Genomic DNA, 24,625 nt, shown 5'->3' on the forward strand with positions numbered 1-24,625 from the left:
TTTATTTACAGGTCTTTGTGAGGAGAACATTTTTAAGTATGTCTGTAGTATATTACAAATGTGATCAGATGATTGTTAATAATTATGATCTCTCATCTATATACACATATATGCCTCTGTGATTCTAACTCACACTGTTCTAGTGTATTAAGGAAAGAGAAATTTCATAGAATAATAGCAATTACATTGCAGAGGCATTTTAGAGATTATTTTAACATTTTTATATCAATTTAGAATGATTTTAAGGAATAATTATATTTTGTGACTAATCTGAAGTTATAATCATACTTTATAAGCCAATTAATCTTAGTTGCATATATGAAAAAATTATGATCAGAGACATTAGCAGATATAGTCTGTCTTCAAAATATTACTGTACAGAGTAGAATTAAATATCACTATGGAAATATAGGCAAAATGACTATAAATAAATACTCCAGCTAAATATCAGATGATTATTTTTCTGTTAAACTACCATGATTTTTTAGGATGGGGAAAATAAGGGAGTAATGTATTTTAAGGAAAATTAACAGTATATTAAAAACAAATGATATATATATAAATTCAAAACAATTTGAAAGTTTCTTGGCTGTTTACTAGGAAGATATTACAAGAGATACATTTGTTTTAAGGTGCTTGCATCATAATTTAACTTTGTATGTGTCTTAGAGAAGATATTTAATAAGATTTAGGCCATTGTGACTGAAAATTATGAATTAATATGTCTGCATAGCTCTTGGAGGGGAGGAGTCATAAAGCAAAATTTTACTTTTTAAACTTTTGTATAATGTAACTAATCATATGCTTCAAATATTTATTTATTGGCATATATTTAAGGGTTCCCTTTGACTAAATTATGAATCAGATATGCATTAAATAGGAAGAATTTGATTGCTTTATGATTTTTATTAATCAAATATTTATCATTAATGATATTTTAAGGAAATGTTAAAGTTTAGAAACATGTTTAGTATGTTTTTATAGCCTCCTAAATTGATGAAAATAATTATGCTATATAGTTTCTCTGGATAAAGCAATCTAGTTTTAAAAAAAGATGACCAATCACTTAAAGTATAAATTTTTAAAATGTATCTTTACTTTATAACGTTTCAGTTCTAGATTAAAGATGCTTTACTTGTGACCTTAGAGAGAATTATTATTGTAATATGTGAAAATAAAAAAATCTGAGTTGCTCAAGAAATCTTTGGTTTGAAGCTGCTAGAAATTTATTAACTGACCCTTGGTAGACTCATTAATTTTTTCATATTTTTTCATACATACTGTTGTAAGTAGCTTATCTTCTACCTATAAGAGGCCAGAAGGCAAAACATCATAACATAAAACAACTATGTCAGTACCTTAACAGAAAGGGGAGCATTATAAGACTATAGTTACATATTTTATTTAGTATGATAAAATCTCAAATGGTTGCCCTAGCCGGTCATATGAAAGAATAAATAATCAATGGATGTTTGTTTCTATCACTGATCATTTTCATATTTGAAATAAAAAGTGTGTTTGGTAAAGTAAATTACAAATATGCACATACATCTAAGTATTATAATATACTTAAGCAAGATGTAAATATCTTAAAAGTCAAGGTATTTCACATTAAAAATATAAGTGCAGAAACATCCTGAACTACACATTGGAAATTGCAACTGGGACACAAATATAAATATATGTCAATAGGCCTTTCAAATAAAATTTTAATAAAATGCAGGTACTGAAGGAAATAGTTTTTTTATTTGAACATATAAAGTATAAAGATTTGTATATAAAGAAATTCATATATGAATGTTATTACAGGAAGAGAACCAAAAATCAATCTAATAAAAAGAGAATGGTTAAATGAATGAAGGGGCATTTACGTGAGACATGGAGTAATTAAAATAATTTGAGGCATGTTTGATGAGATGAGAAAATGTTTATGATAATAGTAAGAAAAAGAAGTAGGGGAAGATTGTATTTATCATATAATAAAATATATATATATGAACAGGGTGTCTCAAAAAATTGCTAGCTCAATTTTGAAAATGGAATGCATTTTAATAAATATTGCATTTATAATTATTCGAAGTGTGTGCATACATTTTGGGGGACACCCTGTATATGCGTGTATAGTTTATGAAACGAGAGGCAGCCCTGACCAGGGTGCCTTCGTTGCTCCGCCGTCATTCCACACGTGGAAAGGTTGCAGTTCACTTCCCAGCTTCAGGGCACACGCCTTGGTTGCAGGCTTGATCCCCTACAAAGGGCACGTAAGAGGCAGCAGACCTAGTATCGCTCTCACTTGATGTTTCTCTCTTTCTTTCTTAAAAAATAAACAAATAAAAAAATAAAATCAATAAAAAAGAGGCAAATTTTGGTAGTATTAATGGATACATTAATGTTTCAATCAACAGGTTTTCTCCAGTGAGCATGGATTAGATTTTGTATTAGAAAAAGAAAATTTTTAAAAGATGTGATTTTTAAAAAAAAGTTACTTGCTTTCTAATCTTAAAATAATTCCTGTGGATAAGTTTAACATAAATTTAACGCATGCCATTTTTCTTTCATTTCAGATTTGCCCCTTATTTATTTTTGTAACTTATGTACATATTAATCATCTTCCCAGCTGAATGTATAATTTCTAAGAATAAGAATCTTGTATAGTCAGAACCACATAAAACAAAAGGTGCCCAGTTCTGTCTGAGGCAGAATGTAGTAATGGAAAGACTAAAAGCCTTGGAATCAGATTGACCCAAGTTTTGATCACAGCTTTGACTTAATAAGGGTAGACTTTGGACAGGTTATATCTGGAATTTACTTTCTCCCATGTAAAATGTGAATACTAACTATTTAATTTCCCAGATTATTTTAAGGATTAGAGAGAATATATAAAAATACCTAATATATACTCAGTAAATTATAGGTAATATTAATATTTGATTATTTTTATCTTTATGACATTCTTAAACTTTTGATAATGTAAAAAGTTTTGAAATATTTTTTCTATTTAACTTTTAATTAAAATTAATGTTTCACTGTTTATTAATAGAAAAGTGAAATAAAAAAATTGGAAATAAAAGATTAGATGATGAGAATAATTACTGTTGAGATATATGTATTTATTAGTACCAGTGCGTATTATTGTCATGTGAATCTGAAATAAAATAGATGGGATACGGAGAACCTGGGATGTAATCTAAGGTGTATCGATGATAAACCTTCATGCAGACTGTTGTGTTAACAGGAAGCCTATTTCCTTAGCTTCCCTGATGGTTTTCACATGATGTGAATTCTGTCATTCGAATATGATCTCCTGAGAATTTGAAACAGTTGTGTCCTTTATTATAAAATCTCAAATGGTTGCCCTAGCCAGTTTGGCTCAGTGGATAGAGTGTCAGCCTGCTGACTGAAGGGTCCCAGGTTCGATTGTGGCCAAGAGCACACGCCTAGGTTGTGAGTTCGATCCCCAGTGGTGGGGTGTGTGTGTGTGTGTGTGTGTGTGTGTGTGTGTGTGTGTGCAAGAGGCAGCCAATCCATGATTCTCTCTCCCTATTGATGTTTCTATCTCTCTCCCTCTTCCTTCCTCTCTAAAATCAATAAAAAAATATATTAAGAAAAAAAAAGTCTCAAATGGTTAACCCTTTTACCTTCCCCTTCTTTACTGACATCACCATCATCATTGACTGTTTTTATTAGGCACTGTATAGGAACTGTGCTAACTTTTTAAAAATTCAAACAAGAAATATCTATTGAGGGGTTGTTATGTATTAGGCACTGCGTTAGTGAATGTACATCAGCAAATGGACAGATGTGTAATTTCAAGCATTCTTTTGTGTGCAGTCACTTCTTACTCATAATAGTAAGAATAATGAAATTATTCTTTGCAAGTAGGTGCGGTTCATTGCTCACACTTTCGATTCAGACCTTTGTTTTATTATTGTTGTTTTTAGCTCTTGTGTAAGTTACAGCCTTCCTAAACTTTGGCTAAACCCTACTTTATAGGTTGCTGCGACGTTTAAGTGAGATAATGTTTATGAATGCTTAACCCATTGAAGGCACTCAATAAGTGGAAATTATGATAAGATGATGATATCACTGTCTTGTTTTCTCAAGATTTCTTGATCTAAGAGGTGCATATTCAAAGTGTAGTTAATATAAGTAACTGTCCCACAGCTATTTATGTACATTTTATTTATGAAAAAATTGATATATATTTCTTTTAAAAATAATTTAAAATATTTTTATTTTATTTATTCTTTGCAGTTTTTAGTTTTCCTTGATTTTCAGATTTAATTTTATTTGTAAAATTAGAAAATATGAAAATCATGGTTTTAATTTCTACAAAAAAGAAAATAAGAGAAAAATATATAATAAGTTAATCTTCTTTACTTAACAAAAACTGAAATGATAAGCTTGTCCCCTATTTGTTAGCATTAGGGAAAAATGTATCTCATTGTAGCTGATTAGGACTTTTTACTATGTTTTAACCCATTACATTATATGTGGATAATATTATTTAAAATTTGTTAGTATATATGACCTTTAAATACTAGAGGATATTTTGGAGAAGCATAGCAGAAACATTAACTCATTGTTTTTTAAGTAAGCATGTCTTCTCATTTAAATAAAATGATTAAACCACAAACACTTCAAAATTTGCTTTATGTAAATTGAATTTGATAGTGAGAGAGTATTGTATGGCTTGATTTGCATCTACTCATTTACTTTTAGGACACTGATGTAGTCACAACTTTTAAAAATTGTTCAATTAAACCTTTCATTTTTTTCTAAACAGTCTTAGGGGGCATTGTCTAGTGCTTAATGTTTCTTAATTTTTATTCCTCTATTACATTGACAGTATACAGATGCTGTTTAAATTTTACACAAAAGAGTATTTCTTTCAATAGTTTTGATAAATTATTTTTGTGATATTTAAAATATTTGTTTCTTTAAAAACCTTATTTTTCTTTTTAAATGCTCACATTAGAGTCTCTGCTTTATATGTTAGTTATTTTTCTTTCTTGCATGTCATCCATTAAAGATTAGCTGTGGAAGGTTGGAGCATGGAGAGATTATGAATGACAGAACAACTCCTGTAGAATAATAATCAGTTTTTAGTATTTAATGCTGTTTGACTTTTGCAGACACATTTCTTATTAACCTTTGGTACAAAGATAAATCCAGGTTCCTGATATCTCATGGAGAAGATGAATTTAAGATCCTCTTCCAATTAAACTGAAATAAGGCCAATATTGGGTTTTAGCCAAAAGAACTCCTTAGTTCCTAAGTCTGATGTTTATAAATCTATCATCTATCTATCTGTCTGTCTGTCTGTCTATCTATCTAGTTACATTTTACATGTAATTCAGTGGTTACATAATTTGTTTAACTTACATTATTGTTTATGCAAGCATTTAATCTGCTTTAAAAAAAAAGATTTTCTCCATGCTAAAATTTAGAGTGATATTTTATAAATAGAAAAATACCGCCAAGCTCTTCTTATTACACAGAATGTATCGATAATAGCTTAAGTTTTTCTATCCAGGTTAACATGTAAATGTTAAAAGTATAGATAGCTAATCTACAATTATATAAAATATATTCAGACACCCAAACTAATTAACATGGAAAAATAAGTATTCTTGTGTAATAGAAAATATTTACATTGTTCTCTTGTAAAAAATTTGTTTACCTATATCATATCTCAGATGTTGTAGATGATCTAATGATTAAGAAAAACAAGAATTTATTAGTTCTGTATATCAGGAGAATAGAAAATAACATAATATGTACTAATAAGAAATAACACATTGGAATGTCATTTTTCTGTGTGTATAATGGGCAAAAGTAAAATGTGGAAACCATTAATCTTACACTTAAATGCCTTAACAATATTAAATTATAATGGACCATTACATATACATTTATATATCTGCATGTTTTATTTTGGAAGGAAAAAAGGATTTCAGGAATATGACAGTCGTTTCAGATAAAAACAAAAAGGCCCATTCTCTTTGAAATACACTTAGTTCGAAACAATGATAGGTAGAGGTTGATTATATCATCCTTGGCTGCAGAATCCCAGGATATGAATCAGGATTAATTCCAATGAGTGCTAGGTCAAATAATACTTGGAAGTAGATTATGGTCAATGTTGTAACCTCTCACTAGAAGAGTTTGTGTTTTCTGAAGGAAACAAAACAAGCATCCAGGAAAAAGAAGCCAGTGCCTAACAATAACCATCATTTGGCAATATTTTATTATGTTTGGCATATTGGAATTTAGAATGAAAACATTTTAGAGCATGTCAAATAATTAGGGTATTTAAAACAGAAAAGTAACAGAAAACTTTCAGATAATATTTTCTTAAGCCTTTTTCTATATGTTTAATTAATTCTAAAAAGTTTAGGTAATTATATTTCACAAAATTTTTATAGTGGTATATACTTAATGTATATACATATAGAAAGAAATTTAAATGTTTCTTAAAATTGTATTTCAAAAGTGTATAAAATAATCAATACTAATTATAATTCAGGGATAAGGTTCTTTCACATTAAAATTGTAGTTTTATCTTTATTGTTGAAAGTATTAGAGATTGTAGTTCTGAGAGGTATTAAATAGCATAATTAAACATAAATAGCATATTTTTAGAAAGTGTTCTAACATTGTCTTTAGTTATATGTATTAAATATTTGTATGTAGGAATTGGAGATTTTGCACACACACACAAAAAAAACACCCTCAAAAACACGTTCTCATAATTTTTCTACTTAAACATATTTTTGTAATTTTCTAATTAATGTTTATCAATTCCTAAACCATTGGTAAGTATAGCAGGTCCTTGATAACATTTTGCTACACCATTCATAGGAACTTAACTCTTGTTTATGTAAGTTAACTTATGATAAAATTTGTTTTTATCCATCATTTTTTTCTTGAAGTTACAGAACCTATCCTATCAAATAAAAGAGTAATATGCAAACGAACCATCACTCTGCTACACCCAACAAATCACACCCATCAGACAAGCCCATCAGCCAGTCAGAGAGAGTATGCAAATTAACCCCAACCAAGATGGTTGCTGCCACAGAGAGCAGGAGGGAGGCTTGGGTTTCCCTGGCAATGGAGGAAGCCAAGCTTTCCACACATCCTGGTGGGCCCAGGCCTCCACTTAAGGGTACAAAATTTCAATTACAGAAGGTAAATAAATTCCAACAGAAATGGCAGCAGACACGGAGCTGGAAGAGCAGGAGGCTAGGGTTGCCCTTGGCAATGGAGTAAGCCAAGCTTCTGCAGCCCTGGCCAGCCTAGACCTCCAACCCAGGCTACATAGTTTTAATTAGAGAAGATAAATAAATTCCAACAGAAATGGCTGCCACCACAGAGCTAGCAGGAGGCTTGGCTCAACTCCAGACTACAAAGTTTCAATTGTAGAAGATAAAGAAATTCCAGATACCAGGGCCTCCACTTGGGTAGCGGGGGGGGGGGGAGGGGGGGGGCATGGCTGGCTTGCAAACCACCACAGGCCCCTCTCTCAGGCCGCACCACACCCCAAGGGAACCCCCACCCTGATCCGGGACACCCTTGAGGGCAAACCAGCTGGCCCCCACCAGTGCACCAGGCCTCTATCCTATCTAATAAAAGAGTAATATGCAGATTGACCATCCCTCCAACACACAAGATGGCTGCCTCCATGTAGTCAAAATCCTGCCCACATGTGGACACAAGATGGCCAGCAGGGGAGAGCAGTTGGGAGGCACCAGGCCTGCAAGGGAGGACAGTTGGGGGTGATCAACCCTGTAGGGGAGGCCAGTTAGGGGATACCAGGCCGGCAGAGGAGGGAAGTTGAGGGCAAACAGAGGAACAGTTAGACATTAATCAGGTTGGCAAGGGAGTAGTTAGACATCAATCAGGTTGGCATGGGAGTGATTAGGAGGTGATCAGGCTGGCAGGCAGAAGTGGTTAGGGCAGTCAGGAAGGCAGGCAGGTGAGCAGTTGGAAGCCAGCAGTTCTGGATTGTGAGAGGGATCCCAGATTGGAGAGGGTGCAGGCTGGGCTGAGGGACTCAAACCCTTCCCCCCCCCCCCCACGCATGAATTTTGTGCACTGAACCTCTAGTCAATAATAAATGAGGACTTATACATTTATAGCAACTTCACAGAAGAAAAGTTTAAAGCATATGTTAGGAGCTAAAATGACAACTTTTAATGTAGTAGTCATACATCTAGGAATTTTCCTAAGTAATTAGCTAAAGTTCATAAGGATTTATGTTCAAAGATGTTCCTTACAGTGTTGTTTATATAGTGAAATAACTGAAAACAGTGTAAAATCTTATATTAGGACCATCTAAGTTTAATTAAATATGGTATGTCTGAATGATAACATGTACAATATAAAATTGTTTATATTTTTAAAGAATACTGAAGAATATAGGAACATACTCTGTTTATTTTAAATATATTCTGAATGTTACAAACTATGTAAACTAGTTCTGTCTCTGCATTTATACAATGAGCCTGTATGGTTCTTTAATCAGAAAAGGTCATTTATGAAATAATCATATAAAATATTGAACATTTTAATTCAATTTTAGAAAAACACAATAGTTTCTTCTTTAAAAGAAGCTCTGAAATAAAAAGTTGAATCCAGCATTGTAATGCAAAAAAAAAAAATAAATAAAAATAGCATCAAGCTACGTGAAGTAGGTTGGTTAATTTTGTACTGAATATGGGCATTTACCATATGTCTTTAAATTCACGTTATCCAATATATACAAAGAGACAATACAACTTTTAAGGAAATTAAAAAACTTAGTGTAAAAGTTGTGGTTCTGGAATATATAGTGATGGTTTCATAAAACACTAAAATATTTGCAAGGAATCCACTTACCATCATGCAAAGTTAGTAATGGTTAGGTATTCAGTGACATTCTTTCATGTTTAGTAAACATGTGAAATTCTTTCATGTTTAGTAAAGACTTGTCTTTTACAAAGCTATCATCTATGCTATATTTGTTCTTAGAATTTTGGAACACGAATTGTAATTGATGATTATCTTATGTCTCAAATTCAAATCCTAATGATTTCTTTTCCCCTCTCTTTATGTTCAGCCTTTTCTGTTTACATAACTACTTTGAGGATGTTAACAAACAAATTCTTTTTCCTGGGCAATGTCTATTGTCCAAATTATGTTATTTAGGGGATCATGATCCAATGTTTAAACTAGAATGTTTTCCAATATACTGTCTCTTACTGTATTTTAAAAGTAGTTTGAGAAGTGTACAATATGGGTTTGTCAATAGACTTGGGTTCTACTAAGAAAATATGTACTTTGTCTTGACTCAATAAACTCATACTTAGTATGGTTTAGCCTCTTCATATTTACTTTTGCCCATATTAGAAAACAATTAGCTTACTAAACAAATTTGAGAATTTGGTGCTGGGGGTGGGGGGGGGAAGGTGATCCTCTCGATGAGTCTCTTGAATTTGACTAAGAATTATACAATATTTGATAACCATGTTTAAAAATGGAGATATCCAAATATTATTGTAAACACCAGTGATTTGTTTTACCTACAATATAAGTATTTTACTTGGTTGGCTTACATAGTAGCTAATAATATTTGTTAATGTGATTTAACTGCTGTGAACCTTTACTGAACAAATATTGAAATTTATTCAAGTCAAAGAAAGAGAATCTCTAATGACTTTTGTTAAGGCTTCTATTTAATAGTTAAGGACAAAAGTTTGTATGACATACGAGATGCAATTAACAGTAGATTTTACATTTAATAAAAAGAAAGAAGCATGCGTATTTGCTTTATTCATTCCATCATAATTTGCAGTAGAGCTGTGGGTGTTTAATGAGCAAATTCCAACTAAAATGCTATATTGATTTTCTAGTGAACTTTGTAATAGTCATCCACCTTGGAAAAGCTCAGTGTTTACAATTAAGTTTTCTTTACTAAAAATGTTTGAGAGTTGCATATTGATCCTTTGAAAGTACTGAATCTAGAAAGAATCATGTTTTTCATAATAAAATTTTACATAAAAGCTTAATGTTAAAATTATTCAATAATACTTTAATTTAGGAAAAAATTTCTAGCATTTATAAAACACCTATGAAAGGAATAGCTGAATCTTATGGTCATAGCTGTATGTTTAATTTTTTAAAAAGAAATTGACAAACTGCTTAGTCTATTCCCCATCTGTGAAAATACTCTCTTACAAACCCTTACTCTCCTCGAAAGCCTTTACTACATCTGTCATGTCTATCTATTTATCCATCTATCTACCCTCTGACTTGGGTGTTTATTGTTTCCATGCTTGTTTTAATATTTTTACTAATTGTGTCTATCCATAAATAATAGGTGAAGTTGTCTTACTTTACAACTTGTTGTTTTTGCCAAAATTTCATTTTTGAGATTTGCCCATAGTTAATTCATTTTAAATGCTGGATAGCATTCCATTTTGAATGTAAAGTGAGTTATTTATTCCCTTTCCTGTTGTTGGACATTTGAGTTATTGCTTATTTTGCTGTTATATAATGCTATAGTAAGCATTTTTATACATGGTTCCTTGTGCATATGTGCAAGAATTTCTATAGGATACATACCAAAGAGGAGATTTGACAGATTATAAGCTACAGACATCTTCAACTATAATAAATATTATAAAATTTTTCTTGACAATTTCAAAAATATATGTGAGAATTTTCTTTATTTCACAAGATCACAATATTTGTTATCATTTGACCTTTTAATATTTTGGGTGTGAAATGGTAACTCAGTTTTACAGTAGCTTTTAAAAATAATTTCTGTCGTGACTAATTGATACCAATTTAGATGAATAAAAGAAAATTATTTTTGTTCACAGTATGCATTTCTCCTTTATTTTCTCTGATAATTTTGGATGATGTATTTTGGTAGCTCTGGTTGAAGAGGTGTACTTTGCACAAAGGAAACGTGATGAAGCTATTATGACTCGACTACAAATAGCCAACGAGGAGAGAGATGAAGCAGTCGCACGAGCCAACCATATGGAAATGTCTCTAAAACTGTATGTACACATTTAAATCTATGACATTAGAAGCATTTACAAAGTGTATGCATTATGTGGTGATTACATATTCAGAAATCTTACTGATTCTTTTGTGTTACGGTTGTAAATTCTATATCCCCATAGTTTTTCTCAGACTTCTGGCAAGCTGTAGGAGTTTGCATGTCAGGAATAGCAGCTAGTGCACGCACACTCACACACACACATACACACACACACACACACACGAAAAAAGAAATGCACAACACTGAGTACACTTACTTTCTTGACTTCTTCATAGTTCTATTGTCGATGTCCTTACTCTTGTGTTCTTTTGTAACTTCTATTTTCTTCCCGCTTTCTTCTTATCTCTTTTTTGATTTCTTTCAGCTATTTGGGTTCTTTCACGGCTCTTATGTAATATGCTCGTTCCTATTCTTAACTGCATTTTATTTCTGTTAGCTGAGTGACACCTAAACTAGAATGGAGCCTGGGAATCTACATTTTTAACAAGCAACCCAGGTGATTCGAATATAGGTAAACAATGGATGACAATTAGAGAAAATAATTGTCCTAGAAATAGTACTTCACCAATGTCAATATGCATTCTACTCACTTAAAATTCAGGCTCTGGAAGAGCCTGATAGTCGACCTTTTTTCAAGCTCCCAGCTGATGTAATGACACTATTCTAAAGAGTCACTTTTGGTGGAAAGACCCTACAGCATCTAGAAAGAAATATGTTACTTGTCAGATAGATGAAATGCAATATTGTAATGTTTTATGATCCATTAATATACTTATTGTGTGTGCTCTGCTCAACATTGTGCTAGGCTCTGTGGCTCATTACGGAGAACAAGTCATTAAATAATTAATAGGACAGTATTCAAGTTGTGATTAGGTAATGTGAGTTTTTTGTTGTTGTTTAGATTAATGACTTTTTTTTTTTGTGGAAGACTAATAAAGAAAATACAAATAAAGGAACAAAATTTTTTACCCAAATTCTATACTGCCTTCTCCCAAATAACTGTCTTAATAAGGAAACATTATTCCAAACATTTCTCCTTGCTTGTATTTTTAAACACTATTTTCTGGAAGAATGGCTAGTTGTGAGTCAGTTGGTTTTGTTCTGAGCATGATACAAGTGTGGTTTCTTTCCCAGGTTCTTGTCCAGGTGGATTAAAAGAATCAAGCCACAGACAAAAGGTGGTAGATGAAAAGGGTAGACATTTATTGGAAACAAGTACAGACTCCCACATAGGGAGGGGCTCCCAGAGGTGCCCCAACCAGCTGTGCCTATTTTACCCCCTAAAGCTCCTTTCAGCTGGTGGTAGAATGGATGCATACATAGGATATGAATGGTAAAAATAAAATCATTCTCTACATGCTGTTTTATTTGAGAGATATTATAGTATAGAATTTAGGAGCACAGATTCCAGAATTAGACACCTGTCTTTAAATCTTGGCTCTGTTGCTTCCTAGTTGTACAGCCATGGAAAGATTAGTCTCTGGGATTTAGTCTTTTTGTCTCAATATGGATAAGTAGTGCCTGTTTTATAGAAGTTATGAGGACTCAATGATTTAATATTAAAAAGTACCTGGCTTGTAGCAAGGGCTTTATGAGAATTTAGTAGTATTAATTAATTGAAGCAAAACTGTAGAAATTTTTGAACTTCCTGAAATGTTTTCTTACAATAAGATATAATTCCCTAAAGAGCCATTTAAGTTTAAGAAAAGAGATTGAAAAACATTCAGGTTCTGGAATTGTTTAATTTTTCAATTTTTGTAAACATGCAGAGTACAGGAGTGAGGTGCAAGTCTCATCAGATTATTTCATGATTATATATTATCAACATTACTTACAACTATAGTGATGCTAATGTTGATCACCTGGTCAAAGTAATGCTTGCCATGTTTCTCCACTATTAAGTTACTCACATTTCTTTTTTATACTTAGCTCTTTGAAAGCAAATCCCTTCAGTGCAGTCCATATTCAAGGAAGGAGGAGAAAGGAGGTTAATAGAATTCTACTTTCCCCAGGATCATGGTCTGCAAACTGTGGCTCATGAGCCACATGTGGCTCTTTGGCCCCTTGAGTGTGGCTCTTCCACAAAATACCACGGCCTGGGCGAGTCTATTTTGAAGAGTGGCATTAGAAGAAGTTTAAAAAATTTGGCTCTCAAAAGAAATTTCAATCCTTATACTGTTGATATTTGGCTCTGTTGACTAATGAGTTTGCTGACCACTGCACCAGGAAAATGTCTATATAAATTATTTGTAACTCTCTTCTCCTTCATTAACTTATTTATGTCAGTATGGTCTTATTAATATTCCTTTATAATCTTACTAGAGGCCAGGTGCATGAATTCGTGCACCAGTGAGATCCCGCGGCCTGGCCTGCGGGACCAGGCCGAATCAGCTCTCTGACGTCCCCCAAGTGTCCTGGATTGAGAGAGGGTGTGGACCAGGCTGAGTGACCCCACCAGTGCATAACTGAGGCCAGGGAGAGATATGGGAGGTTGGCCAGCTGGGGAGGGACCATGGGAGGGCTCCAGGGTGTGTCTGGCCTGTCTCGCTTAGGTCCGATCTGCTGGACTCAAGCAGCAAGCTAATCTACCAGTAGGAGCGTCCGCTCCCTGGTGGTCAGTGCACATCATAGCAAGTGGTTGACTGGCCTTAGTATGTCATTGGCATATTACGCTTGATTAGTTGAATGGCCGACTAGCTAACCAGACACTTAGCATAATAGGCTTTTATTATATAGGATAGCATGTTATTTTTTTTATTTTATTGATTTTCAGAGAGAGAAAAGGAAAGAGAGAGGGAGGAGGGACACACACACACACACACACAGGCACACACCAATATCAATCTGGAGAGAAATACTGTGTTTCCCCAAAAATAAAAAATCCTCTGAAAATAAGACCTACTTACAGGTTTCCTTCTGAGTGAAATATAAGGCATCCCTCCGAAAATAAGCACCCCCCCCCCAGGCTCTGTCTCAGAATGAAAATTAATTTACCTTAGACTGGTCGCTAGGGCCGTCCCGACTAGTGTCTAGCAACCAGTGACGTTAAGTGGAGTCCTGACCTCTGCTGTGTGGAGGCGGAGCAGAGGTCTGAGTGAGTGGTGAGCACGTGAGAGAGGAGGAGACTTTCGCAGATGTGTGTAGAAGAACAACAGGAGGATTAGAGCGGACAGGACACGGCTAAGGTGGTGAGTGCTGGTCTGTTGTGGGTGCTGAGTGCAGGTGGTGACACTACCTGATTCTCGTGGCTGCCCTCATGATGACTGAAGGTTCTCAGTCAGTGGCAGACCCTGCTCCAGCCCAGATCCAGGCCCCAGCAAGCCTGGTGATAGTCCCCAGGCAGGCCCCAGGGGGTAAATGTCTGATAAAGGCATGGGGGGGATGTCTGGTGAAGGTGTTCAATGGCACAGGGGTGAAGGGAGGGGGATCACTTAAAATGACACAAAAGGATCAGAGGGGGCAATCAAAATGACACAGGAGGATCAAAAGGAGTTACTAAAATAATAATCCCCCTCTGATTCTCCTGTGCCATTTTGATTCTTCCCTCTGATCCCCCCTGTGTCATTTTAAGTGATTCCCCTTCCCCCACCTTGATACCCCAATTCCTTTTATTTACCCCTAGAAATGAGCGCAAAAAGAAAAAGCTACTCTGTGGAGTACAAGAAAGGAATCGTGGAAGACTTTTGGGGCCAAAATCTTACTGCTTTCTGCAAAGAGAAAATGTTGAGTATCTGATTGGTCCGAAAATGGTGAGCAGAGTATGGTTACCTCATTGAACAAGTGGACAAGGGAAATGCTAAAAAGCGCAAGTGTGGATCAGGTTGGCAACCATTATTTTCCCAGCTGGAAGACCTGATCTGTGAATGGATTGTTGACAGGAGAGCAAAGGCTTTGGTTGTGAATAGGACTCAGATTCAAGAATTTGCCCTTGCAATGGCACCACAGTTTGACATAGCCCCCGAAGACTTCAAAGCATCACAACACTGGCTGGATAAGTTCCTTCAGCAAAGTGAACTGTCTTTAAGAAGATCTACAACATTGTTTAGGTTGGAAGATACTCAAGTTATGAAGTGAGCACTTGCATTCAAGTCCTTTATTGATGATGCTGAATACTCTAAATACAATCTTTCCAACATGATTGCTATGGATGAAACTGCAGTGTTTATGGGCCAATCATTTTAAACAACAATTGAACAGTGGTGTGCTTCCTTAGTGTACATTCCCTCCACTGCTGAGGAAAGTGCACGTGTTTCCTGTATTTTGGCAATTTGTCTGGATGGCACCAAAATCCCACCTTTAATCATTTCTAAGGGCAAGAAGGAAAAGATTCAATGTGTTTTGGGCATTTTTATTCTTGAAACTGAAAAAGCCTGGCCACACAAGCAGTTATAAGGAAGCGGGTCAATTTAATGCTGCCGCTTGTTATGTGAGGGAGCCAAAGAGGTCTGCTAGTCTGGGATGCAGCCAGCACTCACCGCGCTAAAGACATGAAGACATTTCTTCACAAAAGAAAAATAGATCAGATAATGATTTCCGCAGGAATGATGGCCTATCTCCAGACTCTTGATATTACAGTAAACAAGCCATTCAAAGACAATTTGTGCATGAAAAGTAATGACTACATTGAAAATAGAATGGAGAGAAATCAGCGTGGAAACTTTGTGAAACCTAAACTGCAAGAAGTTGTGACTTGGGTGAAGAATTCATGGGAGAAAATCACTGATAGTTGCACTGCAAATGTAAAGCAACAGGCAGACTGTCAAATTACAGTGGGGAGGGGAGGAAGATCTGGGGGAGATAATATATCAACCGAAGGACTTGTGTACATGCATATAAGTACAACCAATGGACATAAAACTCTGGGGAGGGAGGGTATATATGGGAGGGAGGGAGGGGGGCAAAAAAAAATCAAAACATATTTTTTTTTTAAATGCACTGCGTTAAGGCTACCTTGACAAGAAGTACTCATTTAAAGACAGTGCTATTGCTAAACATGGGAGATTTGGTCCACTGATTCTGAAAGAAATGGAGTCACAAGAAATTCACCAGGAAATTCAGGAATTGGATTGTTATGATGATGTTCCAGAAGATGATGACATGGTTGTCATTGAATAAATGAGTAAATTCTTGATACTGTAGGATTCACAGTTTGTCTGGTTTGTGTTGACAACTACCGTATTACCGTACCATATACAGGTAATAAATTTCCTTTATTTTCATTTAACAATAAATGTGTACCGTATTCTTCTTCATGGAAAAATAAGACATCCCCTGAAAATAAGACCTAGCACATCTTTGGGAGTAAAAATTAATATAAGACACTTCTTATTTTCGGGGAAACAGGGTATCAGTGATTTGCCTCCCACACACACCCGACCAGCGATCAAACCCACAACATGGATATGTGCCTTGACTGGTAATAGAACTTTCCCTTTCTGTAGAGGATGATGCACCAACCAACTGCGTCACACCAGACAGGGCATATTATTTGTTTTGTTACTTGTACCATTTGGTCTTGGCTATTGGAAACCCTCGATTGGTTTTTGTATCCCTTTGACATATCCTCATCATTTTCATTTTTTAGTACTGCCATACTTTCTGGCACTTCAAGATGCTTCAGATCTACAATTGTGCCACACCTACCCTGGAATCAGCCACTCCTCAAAGGAACCTTGATTTCTTTTATTGGAAAGTGGTATTAAAAACCAAGATCTGGATGCCAGATGTGCTCATTGTTGCTGGGTGTGACTACTTCTAGACCCAATCAGAAGAAAGAACTAGAAAATGTAGGGTGGGGCAAAAGTAGGTTTATAGCTGTGAGTATGTGAAACACAGAGTTTATTCTTATGTTAATATTTATTGATTATTAGAGGTCCAGTGCAGGAAATTCATGAATGGGAGGCTGGGACGGTCCCTCAGCCTAGCCTGCACCCTCTTCAATTTGGGACTGCTGGCTCCTTAACTGCTCACCTGCTTGCCTGATCATCCCTAACCATTCTGCATGCCTGCCTGATGCTCCTAACTGCTCTCCCCTGCCGGCCTGATTATCCCCTAACTGCTCCCCTGCCCGCCTGATTGCCCCCTAACTGCTCCCCTGCCAGCCTGATCACCCCTAACTGCCTCTGTGTCATCCCCTGCCACTGTGGCTTTGTCCAGAAGGATATCCAAAAGAATATCCAGAAGACAGCTGGTCTAATTAGCATATTACCCTTTTATTAGTATACAATAGATTGTATTATTTTCCATTTAAACACTATAACCCTACTTTTGCCCCACCATGTATATTTTTATAGTTTTTATTATAATATATTAAAATTAGGATACCTTAAGGCTGACTCTTTTTTATTTTGTTCTTGTAGCATTCATAATAAGGGAGAAGTGGGTAAATGAGAAAAGGAGAACACTCAATCCTAAGCCTATTTTTCAAGTTATTTAATCTATTTAATAAATACTTACCAAATAAATAGTATGTGTAAGGTTCAGTTCTGTTTGCTCAGTGCATAACAATATACTCCCAGTTTAGGAAGAAGACATTAAGTAAATAATTACATAAATACTTGATATTAACTAATATGAAGAATTATTGCTTCCTAGGATCAGTGTATAGTAATCTCTTAATGAATTATAATCTAGGAGTACGTGTGTGTGTGTGTGTGTGTGTGTGTCGGGGGGGAGGAGGTAGGTTTAGGAAAAACCATAAATAAGAAGGAAGAACAACAAAGGCTAATACTAGTATACCAGCACAGTTTTAAATGGCACTGTATAGGTTCCTTTCTAGTTAGCTGAAGCCTGAAGGTTCTGAACGTTTAATAGTGCATTTAAATCAAATCCTTCTTAAGATAGCACCAGTTTTTAACTGAGCTTTGCTTGATGGAAGCACCCTTGGAGTTATTGAGTATAGGTTGAAATTATAAATTATTTCATATATCTTTTTTAATTCCCTGTTTTTTTCTTCCTATAACCTTCAAATTCCTTCTGTCATCTTTTTTCTCTTCTCCTTACCACTTCTGATCACTGTATCTTTAATGTCAAATGTGTTTTATTATTCTACCACTTCTCTGCCTTGCCTTACCCCTTGAAAGTTCAGTGCTTTTTTCATTTTTATTTTTATCTAAAAAACGGGGGGGGAAACATGTTTACATATGTACATTGCAACTTTTGAGATTATGGTATGTTGTGTCAGTCTCTTTGTTATTATTGGTGTATCTTGATTAAGAGTCAGTCTCTTTGTTATTATTGGTGTATTTTTATTAAGAGTGGTACTATGTAAAATGAGATTGACTGATAAAAAACAATTCAGAATTTCCTTATTCGTTCTTTTAGCATGTGAGGTCAAAGTTTAGTTTCTTTCCATTGAACAAGGAGGATGACTATAGGTTCAGAAAGGAAAGACATGAAATACATAATATTGAGTGATTTGGGGATAAATCAAGAAATGTGACATTTCCTGCGTGGGTCTTTTCACTTAGAGTGCAAGGTTGTCAGTCAGAATTTGCATGGTATAGGAAATCAATTGAAACTTGAGCCCCTGGACATTTACTTCAGCAAAATTCTTACTAATTATCATGTCTATGTCTAGTTAGAATGTTATGGGCATAATTTAGAGTTTACAGAAAGTTGAGATTCTTGTATGCAATTGTAAACCTCATAATAATTATTTATAATTTACAGTTTCTCAGCTGTACTTCATATAACACTATAATTTTAAGTCTTTATTAAACCAGTAAAGCTTTATGTTTTGTACAAGCTGTACTTCAATAGACATTTTATATAGAAAAGTGAAGCCATATATAGCTCTTTTATAGTTTTTTTTTTCTCCCTTAATGGTCTATTTTTTGTCTAATTTTTATGTTTTCTTTTAACTGATAAACTTATTGTAGGGCTGAATTTAACTTTCTGAAACCACTTTTTTTTATGATTAATCTTTAACCAGACATTGAACGATCCAGCTTTAAAAAAAAAAAAAAAAAAAAAATTCAAATACTGAATTGGCACTTAAAGTGTATTAACATAAAAACCTGGCCTCGTTGTTCAATACTCCATGTCAGGGGTCAGCAATGGAAGGGCCTGTGGTGCAAGTCCAGCTTCCACCTGTTTTTGAAAATGAAATTAGTATATTAGCTGTTTTTGTGTTACAAAGGCAGGTTAGTAGCTGTGACTGAGAACACATGGCAAAGCCTAAAATGCTATCTTACTCCTTACAGAGAAAGGTTGCTGTTCTTACTCTATAATCTAGTAGAGACAAAATTATAATGTAGTTGATCTTTGCTACCTGACAAGTATTTCTGAGACTTTTAAATGAATACAGATAGAAAAATGCAAGTATTGGCTTTTTCTCTTTCCAAATTTATGTTTATATTGCACATTACTTTGTTTCTGTGAAAACTTTCAAATTCCAAATGATCATTTGTTTATTTTTATCAAAATTTTATTTTTCTCCACATGACCATTTATTAATGACTTCAATTTTAAAGTATAATTTAGCAAAGCAAATTGAGATGTAAGTGCTAAGTGGTTGACTTGGCTCACTCTTGCCCTGCATGTCAGACCCAGCACACTTAAAAAACGTGATTCCAATTTCTTCATCAGCAAAATGATCAGTCACTAGATATTATGTACTTTTAAGGATAATCACATAAATTATAGCCTGTATGCTAAATTCACATGCATAAGGATTTAGTATAAACATTTTATACAAAAACTTAATTTAAAAAATTCTAGTTGATACAGAATTTTAATATTAGCCTACATACAATTCTCTTAACCATATCCTATTGAAATATGTTAATTTAGAACATTGAAACCCTCTGGTGAAGTAATAATTTCTCACATTGCAGTGCCTGAAAAAAACTTATAAGTATTGCATAGGCATTCCATATATTTTTGTTATGTTTATTATTTATGATATAAATATTAGATAGCCTACCTATGCTGTTCTTTTCTTCTTGAATATATGTAATTCTTTGAAACAGAAAAGGGAGATTTATAACCTGTAGAACTAATTTTTTTTTAACAAATGTTGCCAGTGATCTACTAATCTAAATGTTATATTTTAATGTAGCTTTTTACATTTTAAATTATCAAGATAAATGAATTGTGAAGTTTAAAATTTTAAGTTGAGTTTTGTTTGACAATTGCCATAATCTCTTAGTCTGATTTCATTGACAAATAACAACATTAAGGTAAATATTTCTCACTACATATGGCTTCCCTTTTATTTTTTTGAAAAATATTTTTATTGATTTCAGAGAGGAAGGTGGAAGGAGAGTGAGATAGAAACATCAATGATGAGAGAGAATCATTGATTGGCTACCTCCTACATACCTCACACTGGGGATGGAGTCCGCAACCCGGGCATGTGCCCTGACCTGGAATCAAGCCATGATCTCTAGTTCATAAGTAGACACTCAACCATTGAGCCATGCCCAGCAGGCTGTGGCTTCCTTTTTAAAAATCATATTTATCCAACCAGTAACTGATGGTTGCTTGCCACCATTCTTTAAATGCCTTTACATCTTCATAAATTTGCTGTAAGAATTTTATCTTATACTTTTTCACTAAGCTTTTTAAATGATTGAAAATAAGTGAATGTCTTCACAGTTCTTATATAACAAGCTTTTATGAAGCAGTATATTTGGAAACTGTTGATTTATTTTGGGAGAGAAAGATGAATGTTTGCCCTTGTTGAAATGTGGCAAGTTCAAGAAGACATTAGTAGTTTAAGAAACAATAAGTTTATATAATTCAAAATTACTTTCCTGTTAACTTATACTGCTTAAGTATGTGTAGAAAGTTATTTATATATTTCTTTTTTTTTTAAATATATTTTATTGATTTTGTACAGAGAGGAAGGGAGAGAGATAGAGAGTTAGAAACATCGATGAGAGAGAGTCATCGATCAGTTGCCTCTTGCACACCCCCTACTGGGGATGTGCCCGCAACCAAGGTACATGCTCTTGACCGAATCGAACCCGGGTCCCTTCAGTCCCCAAGCCGACGCTCTATCCATTGAGCTAAACCGGTCCCGGCTATTTATATATTTCTTCCTGTTAAGATGCATTGTTCTAAAATTTATACTTTACATCAAAATAGCTATTTTATTGAATTGTAGAGTTTGGTATAATACAATTTTGTAACAAATTTATTGTGTCTTCTATTATCTTTTCCTAGTATTCTTTTTTTGTGGTAAGTATTAAATCATAGGAACCCAGAAATTGGGGATGGGGAAGTGCCTTGAATATCTAAACTTGGATATCTAAACTTTTTAGTACAATTTTAAAATAATTGAGGGCATTAAAAAAATCTACCTCATTTTACTACTACAGATTTTCATTTAATTTACCCAATTTAGTGATTGCCTAGATCACATGTGTCAAACCCAAGGCCCGCGGGCCAAATCCGTCCCGCCAGGCCTTGCAATGTGGCCTGCACCGCGCTGTCATCATTGCACTCCGCTGCGTTTCCATCACAATGACAGTTTATGACTGTTCAGTAAACCATTCAGCCCGCGATTTAGGCTGGATTTTAGATTTTGGCCCCTTCTCTGATTGAGTTCGACACCCCTAGCCTAGATTATAAATATTTTCTAAGATATATCGTTTAAATTGTTTCCCTTTACTGCATTTCTTCAATTCCCAAAATCAATAGTCACTTTGATAAACACTGTGACTCTTACAAGACAGTGAATTTTTTAGGGGACCCAATTTGCTTTCTTTGTCTCTAATAGAATCATTCTATATTTGTAATGAAAAAGAGAAAATAACATTAGTCTTCTAAAAATATTGTTCAATTTTAGTCAGCCTTTCTGAATAGTATATTTATTTTAATAAATAGGTAACAGAGGGAGATTGTAAAGTCAAATTTAGAGGTAATTATTTGTTATTGCTTTCAAGGTAACATAGGTAAAATTTATAATAAAAAAAAAGTTGCTTTGTTTTATTTCTAATGATGTCCAAAAAAAAACCAAACAAAAAACACACACAAAAACACACACACACACACACACAGAGGAATTATAGTTTCAGGTAAGAGTTGAAAGTCCAGGAATAAATATAATGACGAGAGTGAGTGCTCCTATCGCTGGGGAACTTTCTTCATCTGAGCACATATGAACAATTGATCCTTGTAGTCATATATAGCAGTAAACATTAATAACTTAACAGTCTGAAGTCAGTGCAGGAGATATGGAGCATTATTGAAAGATGGAGTCGAGCAGGTGGCACTTTAATATGTTCAGTGTCATGGTTGACTCTAAAGACTAGTCGAATGAAATTACTTGAGGTTCTAAAGATTTAAAAAGCGAACTCATTTTGCTGCACTAAGGAAATGCTACTGATCAGGCTTTCTGTGTCCCTTTTTTCTAGGCTAGAAAATATTAACCCTGAAGAAAATGACATGGTAAGCCATTCTCTGAGGAGATTTCTTGATGTCAGTCTTATATCTTAGAGGCTTAAGTTCAATTGAGTGGGTTTCAAGAACTAAGATGTGGGAAAAAGGAGAATTGACACACTAATAATGTACATCTTTGCTGCAATATGAAAATTCAATAACTTCACTCAGTCAATTTACAATTCACATGTGCCTATTAATTAAAACCCTATATTAAATAAAATATATTAAAACTTCATGTCTGACTAACATATAATGATGTTGGTAGACATTACAGGAATTACTGAACAGAATAAACAATGCAGACACAGGGATGGCTATTGAGAAGAATGGAGCTATAATTGTGGATAGGATCTACAAGACCAAGGCATGTGAGAAGAGAATAACTGCCGAAGAAATGAACGCAGTGATAGAAGAACGCGATGCTGCTTTGTCTCAGGTAACTGCATGTATCTGCAAAAGCAGCTACTTACTGTTTCCCTGTCCTTTGCCATTAAAAATGACTTTCCCCACATATTCTTAATTCAACTCAGTTATTACCATATAATTAATATCACAATGGTAGCTATATTAAAATAATCACATCATTTGTTATATTGGTCTTCAAATACATGCATCCTCATTTCTGTTAGCTTGTTATAAAAATACCAGAGGCCCAGTACACAAAATACGTGCATGGGGGAGGGTGTCCCTCAGCCCAGCCTGTACCCTCTACAACCTGGGACCCCTCAGGGGATGTCCGACTGCTGGTTCAGACCTAAACCAGTAGTTGGTTGTTCCTCTCACAATCTGGGACTGCTGGCTCCTAACCACTCACCTGCCTGCCTGCCTGATTGCTCCTAACCGGCTTCTGCCTACCAGCCTGATCACCCCCTAACTGCTCCCCTGCCAGCCCAATCGCCTCCAACTGCCCTCCCCTGCAGGCCTGGTCACCCCCAACTGTCCTTCCCTGCAACCCTGGTCTTTCCCAACTACCCTCCCCTGCAGGCCTGGTCGCCCCCAACTGCCCTCCCCTGTCAGTCATCTTGTGACAACATGAGGGTGGCCATCTTGTGACGACATGGGGTGACCATCTTATGGTGGCCATCTTGTGACGATGTGGGGCGGCCATATTGTGAGGGTGTGGGTCAATTTGCATATTACCTCTTTATTATATAGGATTATTATGTTCTTTAATGTAATCACTAAAACATGAAATCAACTTCTTATTTGAATCACAGTTTTGTGAGGGCTGAGATAATATCTATACTAGAGGCCCAGTGCATGAATTTGTGCACAGGTGGGGTCATGCCAGCCTGGCCCCAATCGGGGTGGATCGGGGCAGGCCTGTCAGAAGGAGATAGCAGAGGTTGGCTGACTGGCCCTCCCTGATCAGGGTCTGGTCAGGGCCAGGGTGGCTGGAGTGAGAGGCTACAGGTGATTGGGGTTGGGGGCCAATTTGGGGTGGGACCAGCCATGGGGAGGGGTTGGGGACAGTGAGCTGGACAGCCCCACCCTCGAATGGGATGAGGGGGCCTGATCAGGGGCCAGCAGCTTGGGGGAGGGGCCATGGGTAGTAGCCTGGCCAGCCCTGCTCCTGATCAGAGTTAGGGGCACTGATCAGGGCAGAGCTGGCTAGGGGGAGGGGTTGTGCCGATCAGGGTGGTGGGGTCCTATTGGGGGTGGGACCTGCTGGGGGGAGGGGCTGCAGGTGGTTGGCTAGCTGGCCCTGCCCTTGGGGGAGCTGATCTGGGGTGGGGCCTGGTGGGGGGAAGGACTGCAGGAGGTTGGCTGGCTGGCCAGGGGGAGGGGCTGCTGGCTGATATGGGTAGGAGAGTTCAACCAGGGGTGGAGCTGGCCGGGGGGTGAGGCCATGGGAAGTTGACTACTAGCCTGCCTCCCATCAGGTCATTTCGCTGGCTGTAAGAAAAAATAGCACATATATATATATATATATATATATATATATATATATATATATATTGTATATAGCCAGTGACTGGTTGTTCTGGTCATTATGGAATTCTGGTTTTATATATATATATATATCTTTTATTCCCAGTGCTAATTCAGTGCCTTTTAGTAAATATTGATAAATGAATCAAATTATTCCTGAATTCTTTTCTGAACATCACTTACACCTTCCTGTTCTACCCAAAACCTGATTGCCTTCCTGTGGCTCCTGCTCCTGCTGCAGGCCTG

General features: G+C 35.5%; 1 protein-coding gene across 8 annotated transcripts in view; it reads left to right on the forward strand.

Annotated features, from left to right (window-relative positions):
• MIPOL1 (mirror-image polydactyly 1) overlaps positions 1–24,625 on the forward strand; it is a 320,705-nt gene that overhangs the window by 73,647 nt on the left and 222,433 nt on the right. For all 8 annotated transcript variants that reach the window (XM_045585525.1, XM_045585523.1, XM_045585517.1 and 5 more), the window contains 3 exons: positions 10,922–11,051; positions 22,420–22,453; positions 22,713–22,883. In XM_045585525.1, the coding sequence (XP_045441481.1) occupies positions 10,922–11,051; positions 22,420–22,453; positions 22,713–22,883 (335 nt within the window). The remainder of the gene's footprint in view (positions 1–10,921; positions 11,052–22,419; positions 22,454–22,712; positions 22,884–24,625) is intronic.

Source organism: Pipistrellus kuhlii, unplaced genomic scaffold (assembly GCF_014108245.1).
Source record: "Pipistrellus kuhlii isolate mPipKuh1 unplaced genomic scaffold, mPipKuh1.p scaffold_m20_p_1, whole genome shotgun sequence".
In the NCBI taxonomy this organism is placed as follows: Eukaryota; Metazoa; Chordata; class Mammalia; order Chiroptera; family Vespertilionidae; genus Pipistrellus; species Pipistrellus kuhlii.